This window comes from Oncorhynchus nerka, linkage group LG4 (assembly GCF_034236695.1).
Source record: "Oncorhynchus nerka isolate Pitt River linkage group LG4, Oner_Uvic_2.0, whole genome shotgun sequence".
Taxonomy (NCBI): domain Eukaryota; kingdom Metazoa; phylum Chordata; class Actinopteri; order Salmoniformes; family Salmonidae; genus Oncorhynchus; species Oncorhynchus nerka.
The window spans coordinates 96,671,603-96,692,075 of record NC_088399.1 but is presented as its reverse complement, the minus strand read 5'-3'; the positions used below and the strand labels follow the sequence as shown (position 1 = coordinate 96,692,075).

General features: G+C 58.2%; 1 protein-coding gene across 1 annotated transcript in view; it reads right to left on the bottom strand.

The window, feature by feature from the left end:
• Positions 1-223: 223 nt before the first annotated feature.
• trit1 (tRNA isopentenyltransferase 1) overlaps positions 224-20,473 on the bottom strand; it is a 105,073-nt gene continuing 84,823 nt past the window's right edge. Inside the window, exons 9-11 of the mRNA XM_065018056.1 lie at positions 1,500-1,609; positions 1,241-1,358; positions 224-999 (exon numbers count right to left, since the gene is read on the bottom strand). Coding sequence (XP_064874128.1) covers positions 767-999; positions 1,241-1,358; positions 1,500-1,609 — 461 coding nt within the window. The 3' untranslated portion in view covers positions 224-766. The remainder of the gene's footprint in view (positions 1,000-1,240; positions 1,359-1,499; positions 1,610-20,473) is intronic.

The window sequence follows — 20,473 nt, the reverse complement described above, 5'->3', positions numbered from 1 at the left end:
GCCAGTGTGTTAATGGACAGGTTACCTCTCGTTACAAACACAGCGGTTGCCAGTGTGTTAATGGACAGGTTACCTCTCGTTACAAACACAGCGGTTGCCAGTGTGTTAATGGACAGGTTACCTCTCGTTACAAACACAGCGGTTGCCAGTGTGTTAATGGACAGGTTACCTCTCGTTACAAACACAGCGGTTGCCAGTGTGTTAATGGACAGGTTACCTACAAACACAGCGGTTGCCAGTGTGTTAATGGACAGGTTACCTCTCGTTACAAACACAGCGGTTGCCAGTGTGTTAATGGACAGGTTACCTCTCGTTACAAACACAGCGGTTGCCAGTGTGTTAATGGACAGGTTACCTGACAAGGACAGAGACAGTTGGTCTTATTGAACCTGTAAAACATCAACATTCCATTTTGAGAGTTCTGTCACAATTCAACTTCACTTCAGAATCCAAGGAACCAAACCGACCAAATCCATGAGCTGGAGTCAGACAACGATGAGGTCATAGACAGGAGTGATGATGTCATAGACAGGAGTGATGATGTCATAGCGGTGATGTCGTCAAGAGACCGACTCCTCCCTGGTCTCTGTGTTGTCCTCAGATAATCCATAAAAATAAAAAAAAAGTAAGTGTCTTTGACTGTCCTGTTTTATCTTTCTGATTTAATAGGAGTCAATCCGACAAGCAGGGCACAAGATGAGGCCAAAAAGACTGCCTTCTGTCCCACCCGCAATACTGAGCCTTATGGTGAAGCATACATCCTCTCCTATAGAACTGGGGCTTCTTTCTCAGTAGAACTGGTACCTGGGGACTCTGGTTCTCCACAGGCCTCAGCTGAGCCAGGGGCTAGAGTAGTGGAGTTACCCAGGGTAGGGCCATCTGTAGTAGGGGTGGGAGGTGGAGTAGTCCCCTGGGGCTGGTCGCTGGCTGGTTCAGGTTCAGGCTCGGACTTCCTCCTTTTCCTCACATGATAGTGGTGTTTTTTAGACTTGAGATGGGCTGGAGACAACAACAGAGAAAGACAGACAGGTTTCAAGTCAGTGAGTTCAACGTTTGATAACCATGAACATAAAAGTCTGGTGCAGGTCACTCCAAAGACGTTGAGCGCCGACTCACAAGGAAAGCCTATATGTAACCTTCTCAGAGACACAGACAAGTCTGTAGCTGTTCCTATTGTATACGGAGGGTCAGTCATGCCAACCCACAACGTTGGAAGAACGTTGCCGTAACGTTTACCCACCTGTCCACTCCAGATCTCCAATGATCACCTTGTCACACAGCTCACAGGTGTGACGGCTTCGCTTGTTCCTCTTCCCCGCCCCCTCCACTCTCATTGGCTCAACGGTAGGTCGCTCCCCCTGGGGGCGGAGTTAAAGAAGAGGAAGTGAAGCTAAATCAAAACAAACTTTATTTTAAGCTCTTTCAGCCATTACACTACAGAACATTTGACAGAAGACTCAAAAACAAATCAGGACTAAAGACTGATAGAGTGTTTCCACCTTAGTAAGACTATCCAGTATGAGAAGGGCTGGGCTTAGGACAGTCTCCTCCCATTGTGACATGTCAGTCACATCCAGACCATACACCGCCGGGACGTTGTCCCCTGGTCCTGAAGACAGAGACAAAGAGACAGACTCAGAGGGTCTCATAGTGCTGCTGGACAGAGACATGAATCCTGTTGAGACGTTGTCCCCTGGTCCTGAAGACAGAGACAAAGAGACAGACACAGAGGGTCTCATGGTGCTGCTGGACAGAGACATGAAGCCTGTTGAGACGTTGTCCCCTGGTCCTGAAGACAGAGACAAAGAGACAGACACAGAGGGTCTCATGGTGCTGCTGGACAGAGACATGAATCCTGTTGAGACGTTGTCCCCTGGTCCTGAAGACAGAGACAAAGAGACAGACACAGGGTCTCAATGGTGCTGCTGGACAGAGACATGAAGCCTGTTGAGACGTTGTCCCCTGGTCCTGAAGACAGAGACATTGGTTGTGATTGGATTCTATACCCTTCTACATGAAGTGTACACTTGTACACTACCCCCGAATGATTCAAAAGCATCACCTGGCCCCCGACCACAGAGAGGGAGAGACATGTCTTGCCTGCTACTATGGATGGATTTAAAAGCATTTGATGGGCTAAAAGGAGTTTCTGCCTTATTTCTCCTTCTAAATGATTGATGAGAGTGAACAAGAGCAGGCAACAGAAAGAGGGGGAGGCAATGTGGTTTCATTGAGTGTCAATCATATGAGCTCAGTTTCCATCTCTAAATGTATTAAGCACAACACAGTCTGCATGCCACTGCAGCTCTGACCGGATGCCATTGTGGCTCTACGTTATTGCAGTCCAGTGGTGGTGTCAGTGAGTGCAGCAGCCACACCCTAGAGCTGTGTCAATCTGCTGACTCACACTGGCTCCATAATAGAACTCTCTCTCTCCATCTCTATCTGTCGAGCAGTGAGAGCCATAACCCATTACTGAACTCTCCAGCTCCTTACAAAATTGAATGGATAGAAGATACAGAGATGCCTAGCGTGTAGCAGAGAAACAGATGCCTAGCGCGAGTAGAGACACAGATGCCTAGCGCGAGTAGAGACACAGATGCCTAGCGCGTAGCAGAGACAGATGCCTAGCGCGTAGCAGAGAGACAGATGCCTAGCGCGAGTAGAGACACAGATGCCTAGCGCGAGTAGAGACACAGATGCCTAGCGCGAGTAGAGACACAGATGCCTAGCGCGAGTAGAGACACAGATGCCTAGCGCGAGTAGAGACACAGATGCCTAGCGCGAGTAGAGACACAGATGCCTAGCGCGAGTAGAGACACAGATGCCTAGCGCGAGTAGAGACACAGATGCCTAGCGCGTAGCAGAGACAGATGCCTAGCGCGAGTAGAGACACAGATGCCTAGCGCGAGTAGAGACACAGATGCCTAGCGCGAGTAGAGACACAGATGCCTAGCGCGAGTAGAGACACAGATGCCTAGCGCGTAGCAGAGACACAGATGCCTAGCGCGTAGCAGAGACAGATGCCTAGCGCGTAGCAGAGACAGATGCCTAGCGCGTAGCAGAGACACAGATGCCTAGCGCGAGTAGAGACACAGATGCCTAGCGCGTAGCAGAGACACAGATGCCTAGCGCGTAGCAGAGACAGATGCCTAGCGCGTAGCAGAGACAGATGCCTAGCGCGAGTAGAGACACAGATGCCTAGCGCGAGTAGAGACACAGATGCCTAGCGCGTAGCAGAGACAGATGCCTAGCGCGTAGCAGAGACACAGATGCCTGGCGCGTAGCAGAGACACAGATGCCTGGCGCGTAGCAGAGACAGATGCCTAGCGCGTAGCAGAGACACAGATGCCTAGCGCGTAGCAGAGACACAGATGCCTAGCGCGTAGCAGAGACAGATGCCTAGCGCGAGTAGAGACAGATGCCTAGCGCGTAGCAGAGAGACAGATGCCTAGCGCGAGTAGAGACACAGATGCCTAGCGCGAGTAGAGACACAGATGCCTAGCGCGTAGCAGAGACAGATGCCTAGCGCGTAGCAGAGACACAGATGCCTGGCGCGTAGCAGAGACAGATGCCTAGCGCGTAGCAGAGAGACAGATGCCTAGCGCGAGTAGGCTCACCTCTCACAGTTCTGGGCGACTTTAACCTCCCCACGTCTACCTTTGACTCATTCCTCTCTGCCTCCTTCTTTCCACTCCTCTCCTCTTTTGACCTCACCCTCTCACCTTCCCCCCCTACTCACAAGGCAGGCAATACGCTCGACCTCATCTTTACTAGATGCTGTTCCTCCACTAACCTCATTGCAACTCCCCTCCAAGTCTCCGACCACTACCTTGTATCCTTTTCCCTCTCGCTCTCATCCAACACTTCCCACACTGCCCCTACTCGGATGGTATCGCGCCGTCCCAACCTTCGCTCTCTCTCCCCGCTACTCTCTCTCCTCTTCCATCCTATCATCTCTTCCCTCTGCTCAAACCTTCTCCAACCTATCTCCTGATTCTACCTCCTCAACCCTCCTCTCCTCCCTTTCTGCATCCTTTGACTCTCTATGTCCCCTATCCTCCAGGCCGGCTCGGTCCTCCCTCCCGCTCCGTGGCTCGACGACTCATTGCGAGCTCACAGAACAGGGCTCCGGGCAGCCGGCGGAAATGGAGGAAAACCCGCCTCCCTGCGGACCTGGCATCCTTTCACTCCCTCCTCTCTACATTTTCCTCCTCTGTCTCTGCTGCTAAAGCCACTTTCTACCACTCTAAATTCCAAGCATCTGCCTCTAACCCTAGGAAGCTCTTTGCCACCTTCTCCTCCCTCTTGAATCCTCCTCCCCTCCCCCCCTCCTCCTCTCTGCAGATGACTTCGTCAACCATTTTTGAAAAGAAGGTCGACGACATCCGATCCTCGTTTGCTAAGTCAAACGACACCGCTGGTTCTGCTCACACTGCCCCTACGCTGTGCTCTGACCTCTTTCTCCCCTCTCTCTCCAGATGACATCTCGCGTCTTGTGACGGCCGGCCGCCCAACAACCTGCCCGCTTGACCCTATCCCTCCTCTCTTCTCCAGACCATCTCCGGTGACCTTCTCCTTACCTCACCTCGCTCATCAACTCATCCCTGACCGCTGGCTACGTCCCTCCAGTCTTCAAGAGAGCGAGAGTTGCACCCCTTCTGAAAAAACCTACACTCGATCCCTCCGATGTCAACAACTACAGACCAGTATCCCTTCTTTCTTTTCTCTCCAAAACTCTTGAACGTGCCGTCCTTGGCCAGCTCTCCCGCTATCTCTCTCAGAATGACCTTCTTGATCCAAATCAGTCAGGTTTCAAGACTAGTCATTCAACTGAGACTGCTCTTCTCTGTATCACGGAGGCGCTCCGCACTGCTAAAGCTAACTCTCTCTCCTCTGCTCTCATCCTTCTAGACCTATCGGCTGCCTTCGATACTGTGAACCATCAGATCCTCCTCTCCACCCTCTCCGAGTTGGGCATCTCCGGCGCGGCCCACGCTTGATTGCGTCCTACCTGACAGGTCGCTCCTACCAGGTGGCGTGGCGAGAATCCGTCTCCTCACCACGTGCTCTCACCACTGTGTCCCCCAGGGCTCTGTTCTAGGCCCTCTCCTATTCTCGCTATACACCAAGTCACTTGGCTCTGTCATAACCTCACATGGTCTCTCCTATCATTGCTATGCAGACGACACACAATTAATCTTCTCCTTTCCCCCTTCTGACGACCAGGTGGCGAATCGCATCTCTGCATGTCTGGCAGACATATCAGTGTGGATGACGGATCATCACCTCAAGCTGAACCTCGGCAAGACGGAGCTGCTCTTCCTCCCGGGAAGGACTGCCCGTTCCATGATCTCGCCATCACGGTTGACAACTCCATTGTGTCCTCGTCCCAGAGCGCTAAGAACCTTGGCGTGATCCTGGACAACACCCTGTCGTTCTCAAATAACATCAAGGCGGTGGCCCGTTCCTGTAGGTTCATGCTCTACAACATCCGCAGAGTACGACCCTGCCTCACACAGGAAGCGGCGCAGGTCCTAATCCAGGCACTTGTCATCTCCCGTCTGGATTACTGCAACTCGCTGTTGGCTGGGCTCCCTGCCTGTGCCATTAAACCCCTACAACTCATCCAGAACGCGCAGCCCGTCTGGTGTTCAACCTTCCCAAGTTCTCTCACGTCACCCCGCTCCTCCGCTCTCTCCACTGGCTTCCAGTTGAAGCTCGCATCCGCTACAAGACCATGGTGCTTGCCTACGGAGCTGTGAGGGGAACGGCACCTCACTACCTCCAGGCTCTGATCAGGCCCTACACCCAAACAAGGGCACTGCGTTCATCCACCTCTGGCCTGCTCGCCTCCCTACCACTGAGGAAGTACAGTTCCCGCTCAGCCCAGTCAAAACTGTTCGCTGCTCTGGCCCCCCAATGGTGGAACAAACTCCCTCACGACGCCAGGACAGCGGAGTCAATCACCACCTTCCGGAGACACCTGAAACCCCACCTCTTTAAGGAATACCTAGGATAGGATAAAGTAATCCTTCTCCCCCCTTAAAAGACCTAGATGCACTATTGTAAAGTGGCTGTTCCACTGGATGTCATAAGGTGAAAGCACCAACTTGTAAGTCGCTCTGGATAAGAGCGTCTGCTAAATGACTTAAATGTAATGTAAATGAGTAGAGACACAGATGCGTAGCAGAGACAGATGCCTAGCGCGTAGCAGAGACACAGATGCCTGGCGCGTAGCAGAGACAGATGCCTGGCGCGTAGCAGAGACAGATGCCTGGCGCGTAGCAGAGACAGATGCCTAGCGCGAGTAGAGACACAGATGCCTAGCGCGAGTAGAGACACAGATGCCTAGCGCGAGTAGAGACACAGATGCCTAGCGCGAGTAGAGACACAGATGCCTAGCGCGAGTAGAGACACAGATGCCTAGCGCGTAGCAGAGACACAGATGCCTAGCGCGTAGCAGAGAGACAGATGCCTAGCGCGTAGCAGAGACAGATGCCTAGCGCGTAGCAGAGACAGATGTCTAGCGCGTAGCAGAGAGACAGATGCCTAGCGCGTAGCAGAGAGACAGATGCCTAGCGCGTAGCAGAGACAGATGCCTAGCGCGTAGCAGAGACAGATGCCTAGCGCGTAGCAGAGACACAGATGCCTGGCGCGTAGCAGAGACAGATGCCTGGCGCGTAGCAGAGACAGATGCCTAGCGCGTAGCAGAGACACAGATGCCTGGCGCGTAGCAGAGACATATGCCTAGCGCGAGTAGAGACACAGATGCCTAGCGCGAGTAGAGACACAGATGCCTGGCGCGTAGCAGAGACATATGCCTAGCGCGAGTAGAGACACAGATGCCTAGCGCGAGTAGAGACACAGATGCCTAGCGCGAGTAGAGACACAGATGCCTAGCGCGAGTAGAGACACAGATGCCTAGCGCGAGTAGAGACACAGATGCCTAGCGCGAGTAGAGACACAGTTAGTCCAGCTGCTCAGATCACCTTAACCTTAATTGTGGTTTAAATCGCCCACACACACACCTACGGTTTCTGGTGGAAAAGACAGTCAAACTACCTTTACATGATATATATTGTCATTGTTTTCTGTCAGACTGGGAGAGTCTCTCTATATCATATATATATATATATTTTAAGTACTCATATAAAGGATGTTTTTAATAGAGGCACAGAAGGCATCAACATTTGCCTAACTGCATTCCTTCACAACGAAGCAATTGTCCATTCAACAGCAGTGTTTGGGGAACGACAATGGTGGACATCCCTTTTCATAACCAATAGCTCCTTTCTTTAGTGACCTACTGCCCCCCCCCGTGTCGTTCTGACCAGTCACTGTGACCTACTGCCCCCCGTGTCGTTCTGACCAGTCACTGTGACCTACTGCCACCCCCGTCGTTCTGACCAGTCACTGTGACCTACTGCCGCCCCCCCGTTGTTCTGACCAGTCACTGTGACCTAATGCCCCCCCGTCGTTCTGACCAGTCACTGTGACCTACTGCCGCCCCCCGTCGTTCTGACCAGTCACTGTGACCTACTGCCCCCCCCGTCGTTCTGACCAGTCACTGTGACCTACTGCCCCCCCCGTCGTTCTGACCAGTCACTGTGACCTACTGCCCCCCCGTCGTTCTGACCAGTCACTGTGACCTACTGCCCCCCCCGTGTCGTTCTGACCAGTCACTGTGACCTACCCCCCCGTGTCGTTCTGACCAGTCACTGTGACCTACTGCCCCCCCGTGTCGTTCTGACCAGTCACTGACCTACTGCCCCCCCGTGTCGTTCTGACCAGTCACTGTGACCTACTGCCCCCCGTGTCGTTCTGACAAGTCACTGTGACCTACTGCCCCCGTCGTTCTGACCAGTCACTATGACCTACTTCCCCCCGTCGTTCTGACCAGTCACTGTGACCTACTGCCGCCCCCGTGTCGTTCTGACCAGTCACTGTGACCTACTGCCGCCCCCCGTCGTTCTGACCAGTCACTGTGACCTAATGCCCCCCGTGTCGTTCTGACCAGTCACTGTGACCTACTGCCCCGTGTCGTTCTGACCAGTCACTGTGACCTACTGCCCCCCGTGTCGTTCTGACCAGTCACTGTGACCTACTGCCGCCCCGTCGTTCTGACCAGTCACTGTGACCTACTGCCGCCCCCGTCGTTCTGACCAGTCACTGTGACCTACTGCCCCCGTGTCGTTCTGACCAGTCACTGTGACCTACTGCCCCCCCCGTGTCGTTCTGACCAGTCACCGTGACCTACTGCCGCCCGCCCCGCCTCCCCGTCGTTCTGACCAGTCACTGTGACCTACTGCCCCCTCCCCCCCGTCGTTCTGACCAGTCACTGTGATCTACTGCCGCCCCGCCCCCGTCGTTCTGACCAGTCACTGTAACCTACTGCCGCCCCCGTGTCGTTCTGACCAGTCACTGTGACCTACTGCCGCCCCCGTCGTTCTGACCAGTCACTGTGACCTACTGCCCCCCGTCGTCGTTCTGACCAGTCACTGTGACCTACTGCCCCCCCCGTCGTCGTTCTGACCAGTCACTGACCTACTGCCCCCCCCGTCGTTCTGACCAGTCACTGTGACCTACTGCCGCCCCGCCCCCCGTCGTTCTGACCAGTCACTGTGACCTACTGCCGCCCCCGTCGTTCTGACCAGTCACTGTGACCTACTGCCGCCCCCTCCCCCCGTGTCGTTCTGACCAATCACTGTGACCTACTGCCGCCCCCTCCCCCCGTGTCGTTCTGACCAGTCACTGTGACCTACTGCCGCCCCCTCCCCCCGTGTCGTTCTGACCAGTCACTGTGACCTACTGCCGCCCCCTCCCCCGTGTCGTTCTGACCAGTCACTGTGACCTACTGCCGCCCCCTCTCCCCCGTGTCGTTCTGACCAGTCACTGTGACCTACTGCCGCCCCCTCCCCCCGTGTCGTTCTGACCAGTCACTGTGACCTACTGCCGCCCCGTGTCGTTCTGACCAGTCACTGTGACGCCCCCTCCCCCCGTGTCGTTCTGACCAGTCACTGTGACCTACTGCCGCCCCCTCCCCCCGTGTCGTTCTGACCAGTCACTGTGACCTACTGCCGCCCCCTCCCCCGTGTCGTTCTGACCAGTCACTGTGACCTACTGCCGCCCCCCTCCCCCGTGTCGTTCTGACCAATCACTGTGACCTACTGCCGCCCCCTCCCCCGTGTCCCCCCTGACCGTCACTGTGACCTACTGCCGCCCCTCCCCGTGTCGTTCTGACCAGTCACTGTGACCTACTGCCGCCCCCCTCCCCCCGTGTCGTTCTGACCAGTCACTGTGACCTACTGCCGCCCTCCCCCCCGTGTCGTTCTGACCAGTCACTGTGACCTACTGCCGCCCCCCCCCGTGTCGTTCTGACCAGTCACTGTGACCTACTGCCGCCCCCCCCCCCCGTGTCGTTCTGACCAGTCACTGTGACCTACTGCCGCCCCCTCCCCCCGTGTCGTTCTGACCAGTCACTGTGACCTACTGCCGCCCCCTCCCCCCCGTGTCGTTCTGACCAGTCACTGTGACCTACTGCCGACCCCTCCCCCCGTGTCGTTCTGACCAATCACTGTGACCTACTGCCGCCCCGTGTCGTTCTGACCAATCACTGTGACCTACGCCCCCCGTGTCGTTCTGACCAGTCACTGTGACCTACTGCCCCCCCGTGTCGTTCTGACCAATCACTGTGACCTACTGCCCCCCCCCGTGTCGTTCTGACCAGTCACTGTGCCCCCCCGTGTCGTTCTGACCAATCACTGTGACCTACTGCCGCCCCTCCCCCCGTGTCGTTCTGACCAATCACTGTGACCTACTGCCTCCCCCCGTGTCGTTCTGACCAATCACTGTGACCTACTGCCGCCCCCCCGTGTCGTTCTGACCAATCACTGTGACCTACTGCCGCCCCCCCCCGTGTCGTTCTGACCAGTCACTCACTGCCCCCTCCCCCGTGTCGTTCTGACCAGTCACTGTGACCTACTGCCCCCCCCCCCGTGTCGTTCTGACCAGTCACTGTGACCTACTGCCCTCCCCCCGTGTCGTTCTGACCAGTCACTGTGACCTACTGCCGCCCCCTCCCCCCCGTGTCGTTCTGACCAGTCACTGTGACCTACTGCCGCCCCCTCCCCCCCCGTGTCGTTCTGACCAGTCACTGTGACCTACTGCGTCGTTCTGACCAGTCACCCCGCCCCCCCCGTGTCGTTCTGACCAGTCACTGTGACCTACCAGTGCCGCCCCCTCCCCCGTGTCGTTCTGACCAGTCACTGTGACCACTGCCGCCCCCCCCCCGTGTCGTTCTGACCAGTCACTGTGACCTACTGCCGCCCCCCCCCGTGTCGTTCTGACCAGTCACTGTGACCTACTGCCGCCCCTCCCCCCCGTGTCGTTCTGACCAGTCACTGTGACCTACTGCCGCCCCTCCCCCCGTGTCGTTCTGACCAGTCACTGTGACCTACTGCTGCCCCCTCCCCCCGTGTCGTTCTGACCAGTCACTGTGACCTACTGCCGCCCCCTCCCCCCCCGTGTCGTTCTGACCAGTCACTGTGACCTACTGCCGCCCCCTCCCCCGTGTCGTTCTGACCAGTCACTGTGACCTACTGCCGCCCCCTCCCCCCGTGTCGTTCTGACCAGTCACTGTGACCTACTGCCCCTCCCCGTGTCGTTCTGACCAGTCACTGTGACCTACTGCCGCCCCCTCCCCCCGTGTCGTTCTGACCAGTCACTGTGACCTACTGCCACCCCCTCCCCGTGTCGTTCTGACCAGTCACTGTGACCTACTGCCCTCCCCCCCCGTGTCGTTCTGACCAGTCACTGTGACCTACTGCCCCCTCCCCCGTGTCGTTCTGACCAGTCACTGTGACCTACTGCCCCCTCCCCCCGTGTCGTTCTGACCAATCACTGTGACCTACTGCCGCCCCCCCCGTGTCGTTCTGACCAATCACTGTGACCTATCCCTGACCAATCACTGTGACCTACTGAGTCGTTCTGACCAATCACTGTGACCTACTGCCGCCCCCGTGTCGTTCTGACCAATCACTGTGACACTGTCTGCCCCTAGTCCCCGTGTCGTTCTGACCAGTCACTGTGACCTACTGCCGCCCCCCTCCCCCCGTGTCGTTCTGACCAGTCACTGTGACCTACTGCCCCCTCCCCCCCGTGTCGTTCTGACCAGTCACTGTGACCTACTGCCCCCCCGTGTCGTTCTGACCAGTCACTGTGACCTACTGCCCCCCGTGTCGTTCTGACCAATCACTGTGACCTACTGCCCCCCCGTGTCGTTCTGACCAATCACTGTGACCTCTGCCCCCCGTGTCGTTCTGACCAGTCACTGTGACCTATGCCCCCCCCCGTGTCGTTCTGACCAGTCACTGTGACCTACTGCCTCCTCCCCCGTGTCGTTCTGACCAGTCACTGTGACCTACTGCCGCCCCTCCCCCGTGTCGTTCTGACCAATCACTGTGACCTACTGCCGCCCCCTCCCCGTGTCGTTCTGACCAATCACTGTGACCCGCCCCCCTCCCCCGTAATGTTCTGACCAATCACTGTGACCTACTGCCCCTCCCCCCGTGTCGTTCTGACCAGTCACTGTGACCTACTGCCGCCCCCTCCCCCCGTGTCGTTTCTGACCAGTCACTGTGACCTACTGCCGCCCCCCTCCCCCGTGTCGTTCTGACCAATCACTGTGACCTACTGCCGCCCCCCCCCCGTGTCGTTCTGACCAATCACTGTGACCTACTGCCGCCCCCCCCCCCGTGTCGTTCTGACCAATCACTGTGACCTACTGCCGCCCCCTCCCCCCGTGTCGTTCTGACCAGTCACTGTGACCTACTGCCGCCCCCTCCCCCGTGTCGTTCTGACCAATCACTGTGACCTACTGCCGCCCTCCCCCCGTGTCGTTCTGACCAATCACTGTGACCTACCGCCCCCTCCCCCCGTGTCGTTCTGACCAGTCACTGTGACCTACTGCCGCCCCCCCCCCGTGTCGTTCTGACCAGTCACTGTGACGTTCTGACCAGTCTTGTGCCGCCCCCTCCCCCCCCCGTGTCGCTCTGACCAGTCACTGTGACCTACTGCCGCCCCCCGTGTCGTTCTGACCAGTCACTGTGACCCGCCGCCCCCTCCCGTGTCGTTCTGACCAGTCACTGTGACCTACTGCCCTCTCCCCCCGTGTCGTTCTGACCAGTCACTGTGACCCTGCGCCCCCTCCCCGTGTCGTTCTGACCACTGTGTCCCCGTGTCGTTCTGACCAGTCACTGTGACCTACTGCCGCCCCCTCCCCCCGTGTCGTTCTGACCAGTCACTGTGACCTACTGCCGCCCCCCTCCCCCGTGTCGTTCTGACCAGTCACTGTGACCTACTGCCCCCTCCCCCCCGTGTCGTTCTGACCAGTCACTGTGACCTACTGCGCCCCCCCCCCCCGTGTCGTTCTGACCAATCACTGTGACCTACTGGCCCCCTCCCCGTGTCGTTCTGACCAATCACCAGACCTACTGCCGCCCCCCCCCCGTGTCGTTCTGACCAGTCACTGTGACCTACTGCCCCCCCCTCCCCCCGTGTCGTTCTGACCAGTCACTGTGACCTACTGCCGCCCCCCCCCGTGTCGTTCTGACCAATCACTGTGACCTACTGCCGCCCTCCCCCCCGTGTCGTTCTGACCAATCACTGTGACCTACTGCCGCCCCTCCCCCCCCCCGTGTCGTTCTGACCAGTCACTGTGACCTACTGCCGCCCCCTCCCCCCGTGTCGTTCTGACCAGTCACTGTGACCTACTGCCGCCCCCTCCCCCCGTGTCGTTTCTGACCAGTCACTGTGACCTACTGCCCCCCCGTGTCGTTCTGACCAGTCACTGTGACCTACTGCCGCCCTCCCGTGTCGTTCTGACCAGTCACTGTGACCTACTGCCGCCCCCTCCCCGTGTCGTTCTGACCAGTCACTGTGACCTACTGCCGCCCCTCCCCCCGTGTCGTTCTGACCAGTCACTGTGACCTACTGCCGCCCCCCTCCCCCCCGTGTCGTTCTGACCAGTCACTGTGACCTACTGCCCCCTCCCCCGTGTCGTTCTGACCAGTCACTGTGACCTACTGCCGCCCCCCCCCCGTGTCGTTCTGACCAGTCACTGTGACCTACTGCCCCCCGTGTCGTTCTGACCAGTCACTGTGACCTACTGCCCCCCCTTGTCGTTCTGACCAATCACTGTGACCTACTGCCGCCCCCCGTGTCGTTCTGACCAATCACTGTGACCTACTGCCCCCCGTGTCGTTCTGACCAATCACTGTGACCTACTGCCGCCCCGTGTCGTTCTGACCAGTCACTGTGACCTACTGTCGCCCCTCCCCCCGTGTCGTTCTGACCAGTCACTGTGACCTACTGCCGCCCCCCCCCGTGTCGTTCTGACCAGTCACTGTGACCTACTGCCGCCCCTTCCCCCCGTGTCTGTTCACTGTGACCAATCACTGTGACCAATCACTGTGCCCCCCCCCCCCCGTGTCGTTCTGACCAATCACTGTGACCTACTGCCGCCCCCTCCCCCCGTGTCGTTCCTGACCAGTCACTGTGACCTACTGCCGCCCTCCCCCCGTGTCGTTCTGACCAGTCACTGTGACCTACTGCCGCCCCCTCCCCCCGTGTCGTTCTGACCAGTCACTGTGACCTACTGCCGCCCCTCCCCCCGTGTCGTTCTGACCAGTCACTGTGACCTACTGCCGCCCCCTCCCCGTGTCGTTCTGACCAGTCACTGTGACCTACTGCCGCCCCCCCCCCGTGTCGTTCTGACCAGTCACTGTGACCTACTGCCCCCCCCCCCGTGTCGTTCTGACCAGTCACTGTGACCTACTGCCCCCCCGTGTCGTTCTGACCAGTCACTGTGACCTACTGCCCCCGTGTCGTTCTGACCAATCACTGTGACCTACTGCCCCCCCCCCCGTGTCGTTCTGACCAATCACTGTGACCTACTGCCCCCCGTGTCGTTCTGACCAATCACTGTGACCTACTGCGCCCCCGTGTCGTTCTGACCAATCACTGTGACCTACCGCCCCCGTGTCGTTCTGACCAATCACTGTGACCTACTGCCCCCCTCCCCCGTGTCGTTCTGACCAGTCACTGTGACCTACTGCCGCCCCCTCCCCCCCGTGTCGTTCTGACCAGTCACTGTGACCTACTGCCCCCCCCCGTGTCGTTCTGACCAGTCACTGTGACCTACTGCCCCCCCGTGTCGTTCTGACCAGTCACTGTGACCTACTGCCCCCCCCGTGTCGTTCTGACCAGTCACTGTGACCTACTGCCCCCCCCCCCCGTGTCGTTCTGACCAGTCACTGTGACCTACTGCCCCCCGTGTCGTTCTGACCAATCACTGTGACCTACTGCCGCCCCCAGTGTCGTTCTGACCAATCACTGTGACCCTGCCGCCCCCCCGTGTCGTTCTGACCAGTCACTGTGACCTACTGCCGCCCCCTCCCCCCCGTGTCGTTCTGACCAGTCACTGTGACCTACTGCCGCCCCCCCCCGTGTCGTTCTGACCAGTCACTGTGACCTACTGCCCCCCCCGTGTCGTTCTGACCAGTCACTGTGACCTACTGCCCCCCCCGTGTCGTTCTGACCAGTCACTGTGACCTACTGCCCCCCCGTGTCGTTCTGACCAATCACTGTGACCTACTGCCGCCCCCGTGTCGTTCTGACCAATCACTGTGACCTACTGCCCCCCGTGTCGTTCTGACCAGTCACTGTGACCTACTGCCGCCCCCTCCCCGTGTCGTTCTGACCAGTCACTGTGACCTACTGCCACCCCCTCCCCCCCGTGTCGTTCTGACCAGTCACTGTGACCTACTGCCGCCGCCCGTGTCGTTCTGACCAATCACTGTGACCCACTGCCGCCCCCTCCCCCGTGTCGTTCTGACCAATCACTGTGACCATTGCCGCCCTCCCCCCGTGTCGCTCTGACCAGTCACTGTGACCTACTGCCGCCCCCTCCCCCCCGTGTCGTTCTGACCAGTCACTGTGACATTGCCGCCCCCTCCCCCCGTGTCGTTCTGACCAATCACTGTGACCTACTGCCGCCCCCCCCCCGTGTCGTTCTGACCAATCACTGTGACCCATTGCCGCCCTCCCCCCGTGTCGTTCTGACCAGTCACTGTGACCTACTGCCGCCCTCCCCCCCCGTGTCGCTCTGACCAGTCACTGTGACCTACTGCCGCCCCCCCCCGTGTCGTTCTGACCAGTCACTGTGACCTACTGCCCCCCCGTGTCGTTCTGACCAGTCACTGTGACCTACTGCCGCCTCCCCCCGTGTCGTTCTGACCAGTCACTGTGACCTACTGCCGCCCCCCCCGTGTCGTTCTGACCAGTCACTGTGACCTGTTGCCGCCCCCCCCCCGTGTCGTTCTGACCAGTCACTGTGACCTACTGCCGCCCCCGTCGTTCTGACCAGTCACTGTGACCTACTGCCCCCCTCCCCGTGTCGCTCTGACCAGTCACTGTGACCTACTGCCGCCCTCCCCCCGTGCGTTCTGACCAGTCACTGTGACCTACTGCCCCCCCGTGTCGTTCTGACCAGTCACTGTGACCTACCACCCCCCGTCGTTCTGACCAATCACTGTGACCTACTGCCACCCCCCGTGTCGTTCTGACCAATCACTGTGACCTACTGCCCCCCCGTGTCGTTCTGACCAATCACTGTGACCTACTGCCGCCCCCCCCGTGTCGTTCTGACCAATCACTGTGACCCTACTGCCGCCCCCCGTGTCGTTCTGACCAGTCACTGTGACCTACTGCCGCCCTCCCCCCGTGTCGTTCTGACCAATCACTGTGACCTACTGCCGCCCCCTCCCCCGTGTCGTTCTGACCAATCACTGTGACCTACTGCCGCCCCTCCCCCGTGTCGTTCTGACCAATCACTGTGACCCACTGCCGCCCCCGTGTCGTTCTGACCAATCACTGTTCAAATTCAAAACATTAACTGCCACAGTGCAACTATTGAACACGGCACATTATGCGATACCATAACAACTTGTGTTATGGGAGAAGAAAACGGTTACCTTAATAACAGGACCAAAACGTCTCTCTTTTCTCTATTGAACTACTTTACGGGCGTCTCCTATGCCCACACCTGTCTCTACACAATGTGTTCCCTGACAGGGTGCCACTGTAGCTCACTTCCCTGCTCGCCAACGGTTAAAATCAGACTCGGGTTTTGCCTTTAGAGACGGTTTGTGTTGTGTTTAAAAGGTGCTGTTGCTCTCACAACAGAACAGACAGCAGGTGGGAGGAGCAGAGCACCTGGGATATGTACAGTACACCCTATATGTAGTTGTATTGTATCCTCTCTCTCTCTGGTTGCCAGATGACTGTTTTACAATCTGCCTGAAATCTTACTCTGCCTGACTGCTGTGAAAAGGGGGATGAGGGAGGGAGGGAGGGACAAAGAGAGGGGTACCTTACCCTGTGGCACACACACTATCACCCTCCACGTCTGCCTCAGAGGGGTATCAGTTCCAGTCCAACACAAGGGAGGTATCAAAGACTGAACCACATCTGACAGCTGCTGTGTGTGTGTGTGTGTGTGTGTGTGTTTGGTGACTTAAGTGGTTTGTTTGCGTGTGCGTGTGCGGAGGAACAGTAGCACACCTGTTACAACAAATGGCCCAGAGTCATCTGTCTCTCACGTGTGTGTGGTGTGTGTGTGAGTAAGAGAGAGAAGAGGAGGGAGGACGAGAGGGGGCTGAAGGTAGAAGAGGAGGGAGGACGAGAGGGGGCTGAAGGTAGAAGAGGAGGGAGGACGAGAGGGGGCTGAAGGTAGAAGAGGAGGGAGGACGAGAGGGGCTGAAGGTAGAAGAGGAGGGAGGAAGAGAAGGAAGGAAGAGGAGGGAGGAAGAGAAGGAAGGAAGAGAGGAGGGAGGAAGAGAGGAGGGAGGACGAGAGGGGGCTGAAGGTAGAAGAGGAGGGAGGACGAGAGGGGGCTGAAGGTAGAAGAGGAGGGAGGACGAGAGGGGGCTGAAGGTAGAAGAGGAGGGGGAAGAGAGGAGGGAGGAAGAGAAGGAAGGTAGAGAGGAGGGCGGAAGAGAGGAGGGAGGAAGAGAAGGAAGGAAGAAGAGGAGGGCGGAAGAGAGGGGGCTGAAGGTAGAAGAGGAGGGATGACGAGAGGGGGCTGAAGGTAGAAGAGGCGGGAGGACGAGAGGGGGCTGAAGGTAGAAGAGGAGGGAGGACGAGAGGGGGCTGAAGGTAGAAGAGGAGGGAGGACGAGAGGGGGCTGAAGGTAGAAGAGGGGGAGGACGAGAGGGGGCTGAAGGTAGAAGAGGAGGGGGAAGAGAGGAGGGAGGAAGAGAGGAGGGAGGAAGAGAGGGGGCTGAAGGTAGAAGAGGAGGGAGGACGAGGGGGCTGAAGGTAGAATAGGAGGGAGGAAGAGAAGGAAGGTAGAGAGGAGGGCGGAAGAGAGGGGGCTGAAGGTAGAAGAGGAGGGAGGACGAGGGGGCTGAAGGTAGAAGAGGAGGGAGGACGAGGGGGCTGAAGGTAGAAGAGGAGGGAGGACGAGAGGGGGCTGAAGGTAGAAGAGGAGGGAGGACGAGAGGGGGCTGAAGGTAGAAGAGGAGGGAGGACGAGAGGGGGCTGAAGGTAGAAGAGGAGGGAGGACGAGAGGGGGCTGAAGGTAGAAGAGGAGGGAGGACGAGAGGGGCTGAAGGTAGAAGAGGAGGGAGGAAGAGGAGGGCGGAAGAGAGGGGCTGAAGGTAGAAGGAGGGAGGAAGAGAGGAGGGAGGAAGAGAGGGGGCTGAAGGTAGGAGGGAGGAAGAGAGGAGGGAGGACGAGAGGGGGCTGAAGGTAGAAGAGGAGGGAGGACGAGAGGGGGCTGAAGGTAGAAGAGGAGGGAGGAAGAGAGAGGCTGAAGGTAGAAGAGGAGGGAGGAAGAGAAGGAAGGTAGAAGGAGGGAGGAAGAGAGGAGGGAGGAAGAGAGGGGGCTGAAGGTAGAAGGAGGGAGGAAGAGAGGAGGGAGGAGAGAGGGGGCTGAAGGTAGGAGGGAGGAAGAGAGGAGGGAGGACGAGAGGGGCTGAAGGTAGAAGAGGAGGGAGGACGAGAGGGGGCTGAAGGTAGAAGAGGAGGGAGGACGAGAGGGGGCTGAAGGTAGAAGATGAGGGAGGACGAGAGGGGGCTGAAGGTAGAAGAGGAGGGAGGAAGAGAGAGGCTGAAGGTAGAAGAGGAGGGAGGAAGAGAAGGAAGGTAGAAGGAGGGAGGAAGAGAGGAGGGAGGAAGAGAGGGGGCTGAAGGTAGAAGGAGGGAGGAAGAGAGGAGGGAGGAAGAGAGGGGGCTGAAGGTAGAAGGAGGGAGGAAGAGAGGAGGGAGGAAGAGAGGGGCTGAAGATAGAGGAGGGAGGACGAGAGAGGGCTGAAGGTAGAAGAGGAGGAAGGACGAGAGGGGGCTGAAGGTAGAAGAGGAGGGAGGACGAGAGGGGCTGAAGGTAGAAGAGGGGGGGAAGAGAGGAGGGAGGAAGAGAAGGAAGGAAGAGAGGAGGGAGGAAGAGAAGGAAGGAAAGAGAGGAGGGAGGAAGAGAAGGAAGGAAGAGAGGAAGAGAGGGGCTGAAGGTAGAAGAGGAGGGAGGACGAGAGAGGGGCTGAAGGTAGAAGAGGAGGAAGGACGAGAGGGGGCTGAAGGTAGAAGAGGAGGGAGGACGAGAGGGGCTGAAGGTAGAAGAGGAGGGAGGACGAGAGGGTGCTGAAGGTAGAAGAGGAGGGAGGACGAGAGGGGCTGAAGGTGGAAGAGGAGGGGGACGAGAGGGGGCTGAAGTTAGAAGAGGAGGGAGGACGAGAGGGGCTGAAGGTAGAAGAGGAGGGAGGACGAGAGGGGGCTGAAGGTAGAAGAGGAGGGGGAAGAGAGGAGGGAGGAAGAGAAGGAAGGTAGAGAGGAGGGAGGAAGAGAGGGGCTGAAGGTAGAAGAGGAGGGAGGAAGAGAAGGAAGGAAGAGAGGAGGGCGGAAGAGAGGGGGCTGAAGGTAGAAGGAGGGAGGAAGAGAGGAGGGAGGAAGAGAAGGAAGGAAGAGAGGAGGGAGGAAGAGAAGGAAGGAAGAGAGGAAGAGAGAGGGGCTGAAGGTAGAAGAGGAGGGAGGACGAGAGGGGGCTGAAGGTAGAAGAGGAGGGAGGACGAGAGGGGGCTGAAGGTAGAAGGAGGGAGGAAGAGAGGAGGGAGGAAGAGAGGGGCTGAAGGTAGAAGGAGGGAGGAAGAGAGGAGGGAGGAAGAGAGGGGGCTGAAGATAGAAGAGGAGGGAGGACGAGAGAGGGCTGAAGGTAGAAGAGGAGGGAGGACGAGAGGGGGCTGAAGGTAGAAGAGGAGGGGGGAAGAGAGGAAGGAGGAAGAGAAGGAAGGAAGAGAGGAGGGAGGAAGAGAAGGAAGGAAGAGAGGAAGAGAGGGGCTGAAGGTAGAAGAGGAGGGAGGACGAGAGGGGGCTGAAGGTAGAAGAGGAGGGAGGACGAGAGGGGCTGAAGGTAGAAGAGGAGGGAGGAAGAGAAGGAAGGAAGAGGAGGGAGGAAGAGAAGGAAGGAAGAGAGGAGGGAGGGAAGAGAGGAGGGGGACGAGAGGGGGCTGAAGGTAGAAGAGGAGGGAGGACGAGAGGGGGGCTGAAGGTAGAAGAGGAGGGAGGACGAGAGGGGGCTGAAGGTAGAAGAGAGGGAGACGAGAGGGGCTGAAGGTAGAAGAGGAGGGAGGACGAGAGGGGCTGAAGGTAGAAGAGGAGGGAGGACGAGAGGGGCTGAAGGTAGAAGAGGAGGGAGGACGAGAGGGGGCTGAAGGTAGAAGAGGAGGGAGGACGAGAGGGGGCTGAAGGTAGAAGAGGAGGGAGGACGAGAGGGGCTGAAGGTAGAAGAGGAGGGAGGACGAGAGGGGGCTGAAGGTAGAAGAGGAGGGAGGACGAGAGGGGCTGAAGGTAGAAGAGGAGGGAGGACGAGAGGGGCTGAAGGTAGAAGAGGAGGGAAGAGAGGAGGGAGGAAGAGAAGGAAGGTAGAGAGGAGGGCGGAGAGAGGGGGCTGAAGGTAGAAGAGGAGGGAGGACGAGAGGGGGCTGAAGGTAGAAGAGGAGGGAGGACGAGAGGGGGCTGAAGGTAGAAGAGGAGGGAGGACGAGAGGGGGCTGAAGGTAGAAGAGGAGGGAGGACGAGAGGGGGCTGAAGGTAGAAGAGGAGGGAGGACGAGAGGGGGCTGAAGGTAGAAGGAGGGGGAAGAGAGGAGGAGGAAGAGAAGGAAGGTAGAGAGAAGGGCGGAGAGAGGGGGCTGAAGATAGAAGAGGAGGGCGGACGAGAGGGGGCTGAAGGTAGAAGAGGGGGAGGACGAGAGGGGCTGAAGGTAGAAGAGGAGGGAGGGACGAGAGGGGGCTGAAGGTAGAAGAGGAGGGAGGACGAGAGGGGCTGAAGGTAGAAGAGGAGGAGGACGAGAGGGGCTGAAGATAGAAGAGGAGGGAGGACGAGAGGGGGCTGAAGGTAGAAGAGGAGGGAGGACGAGA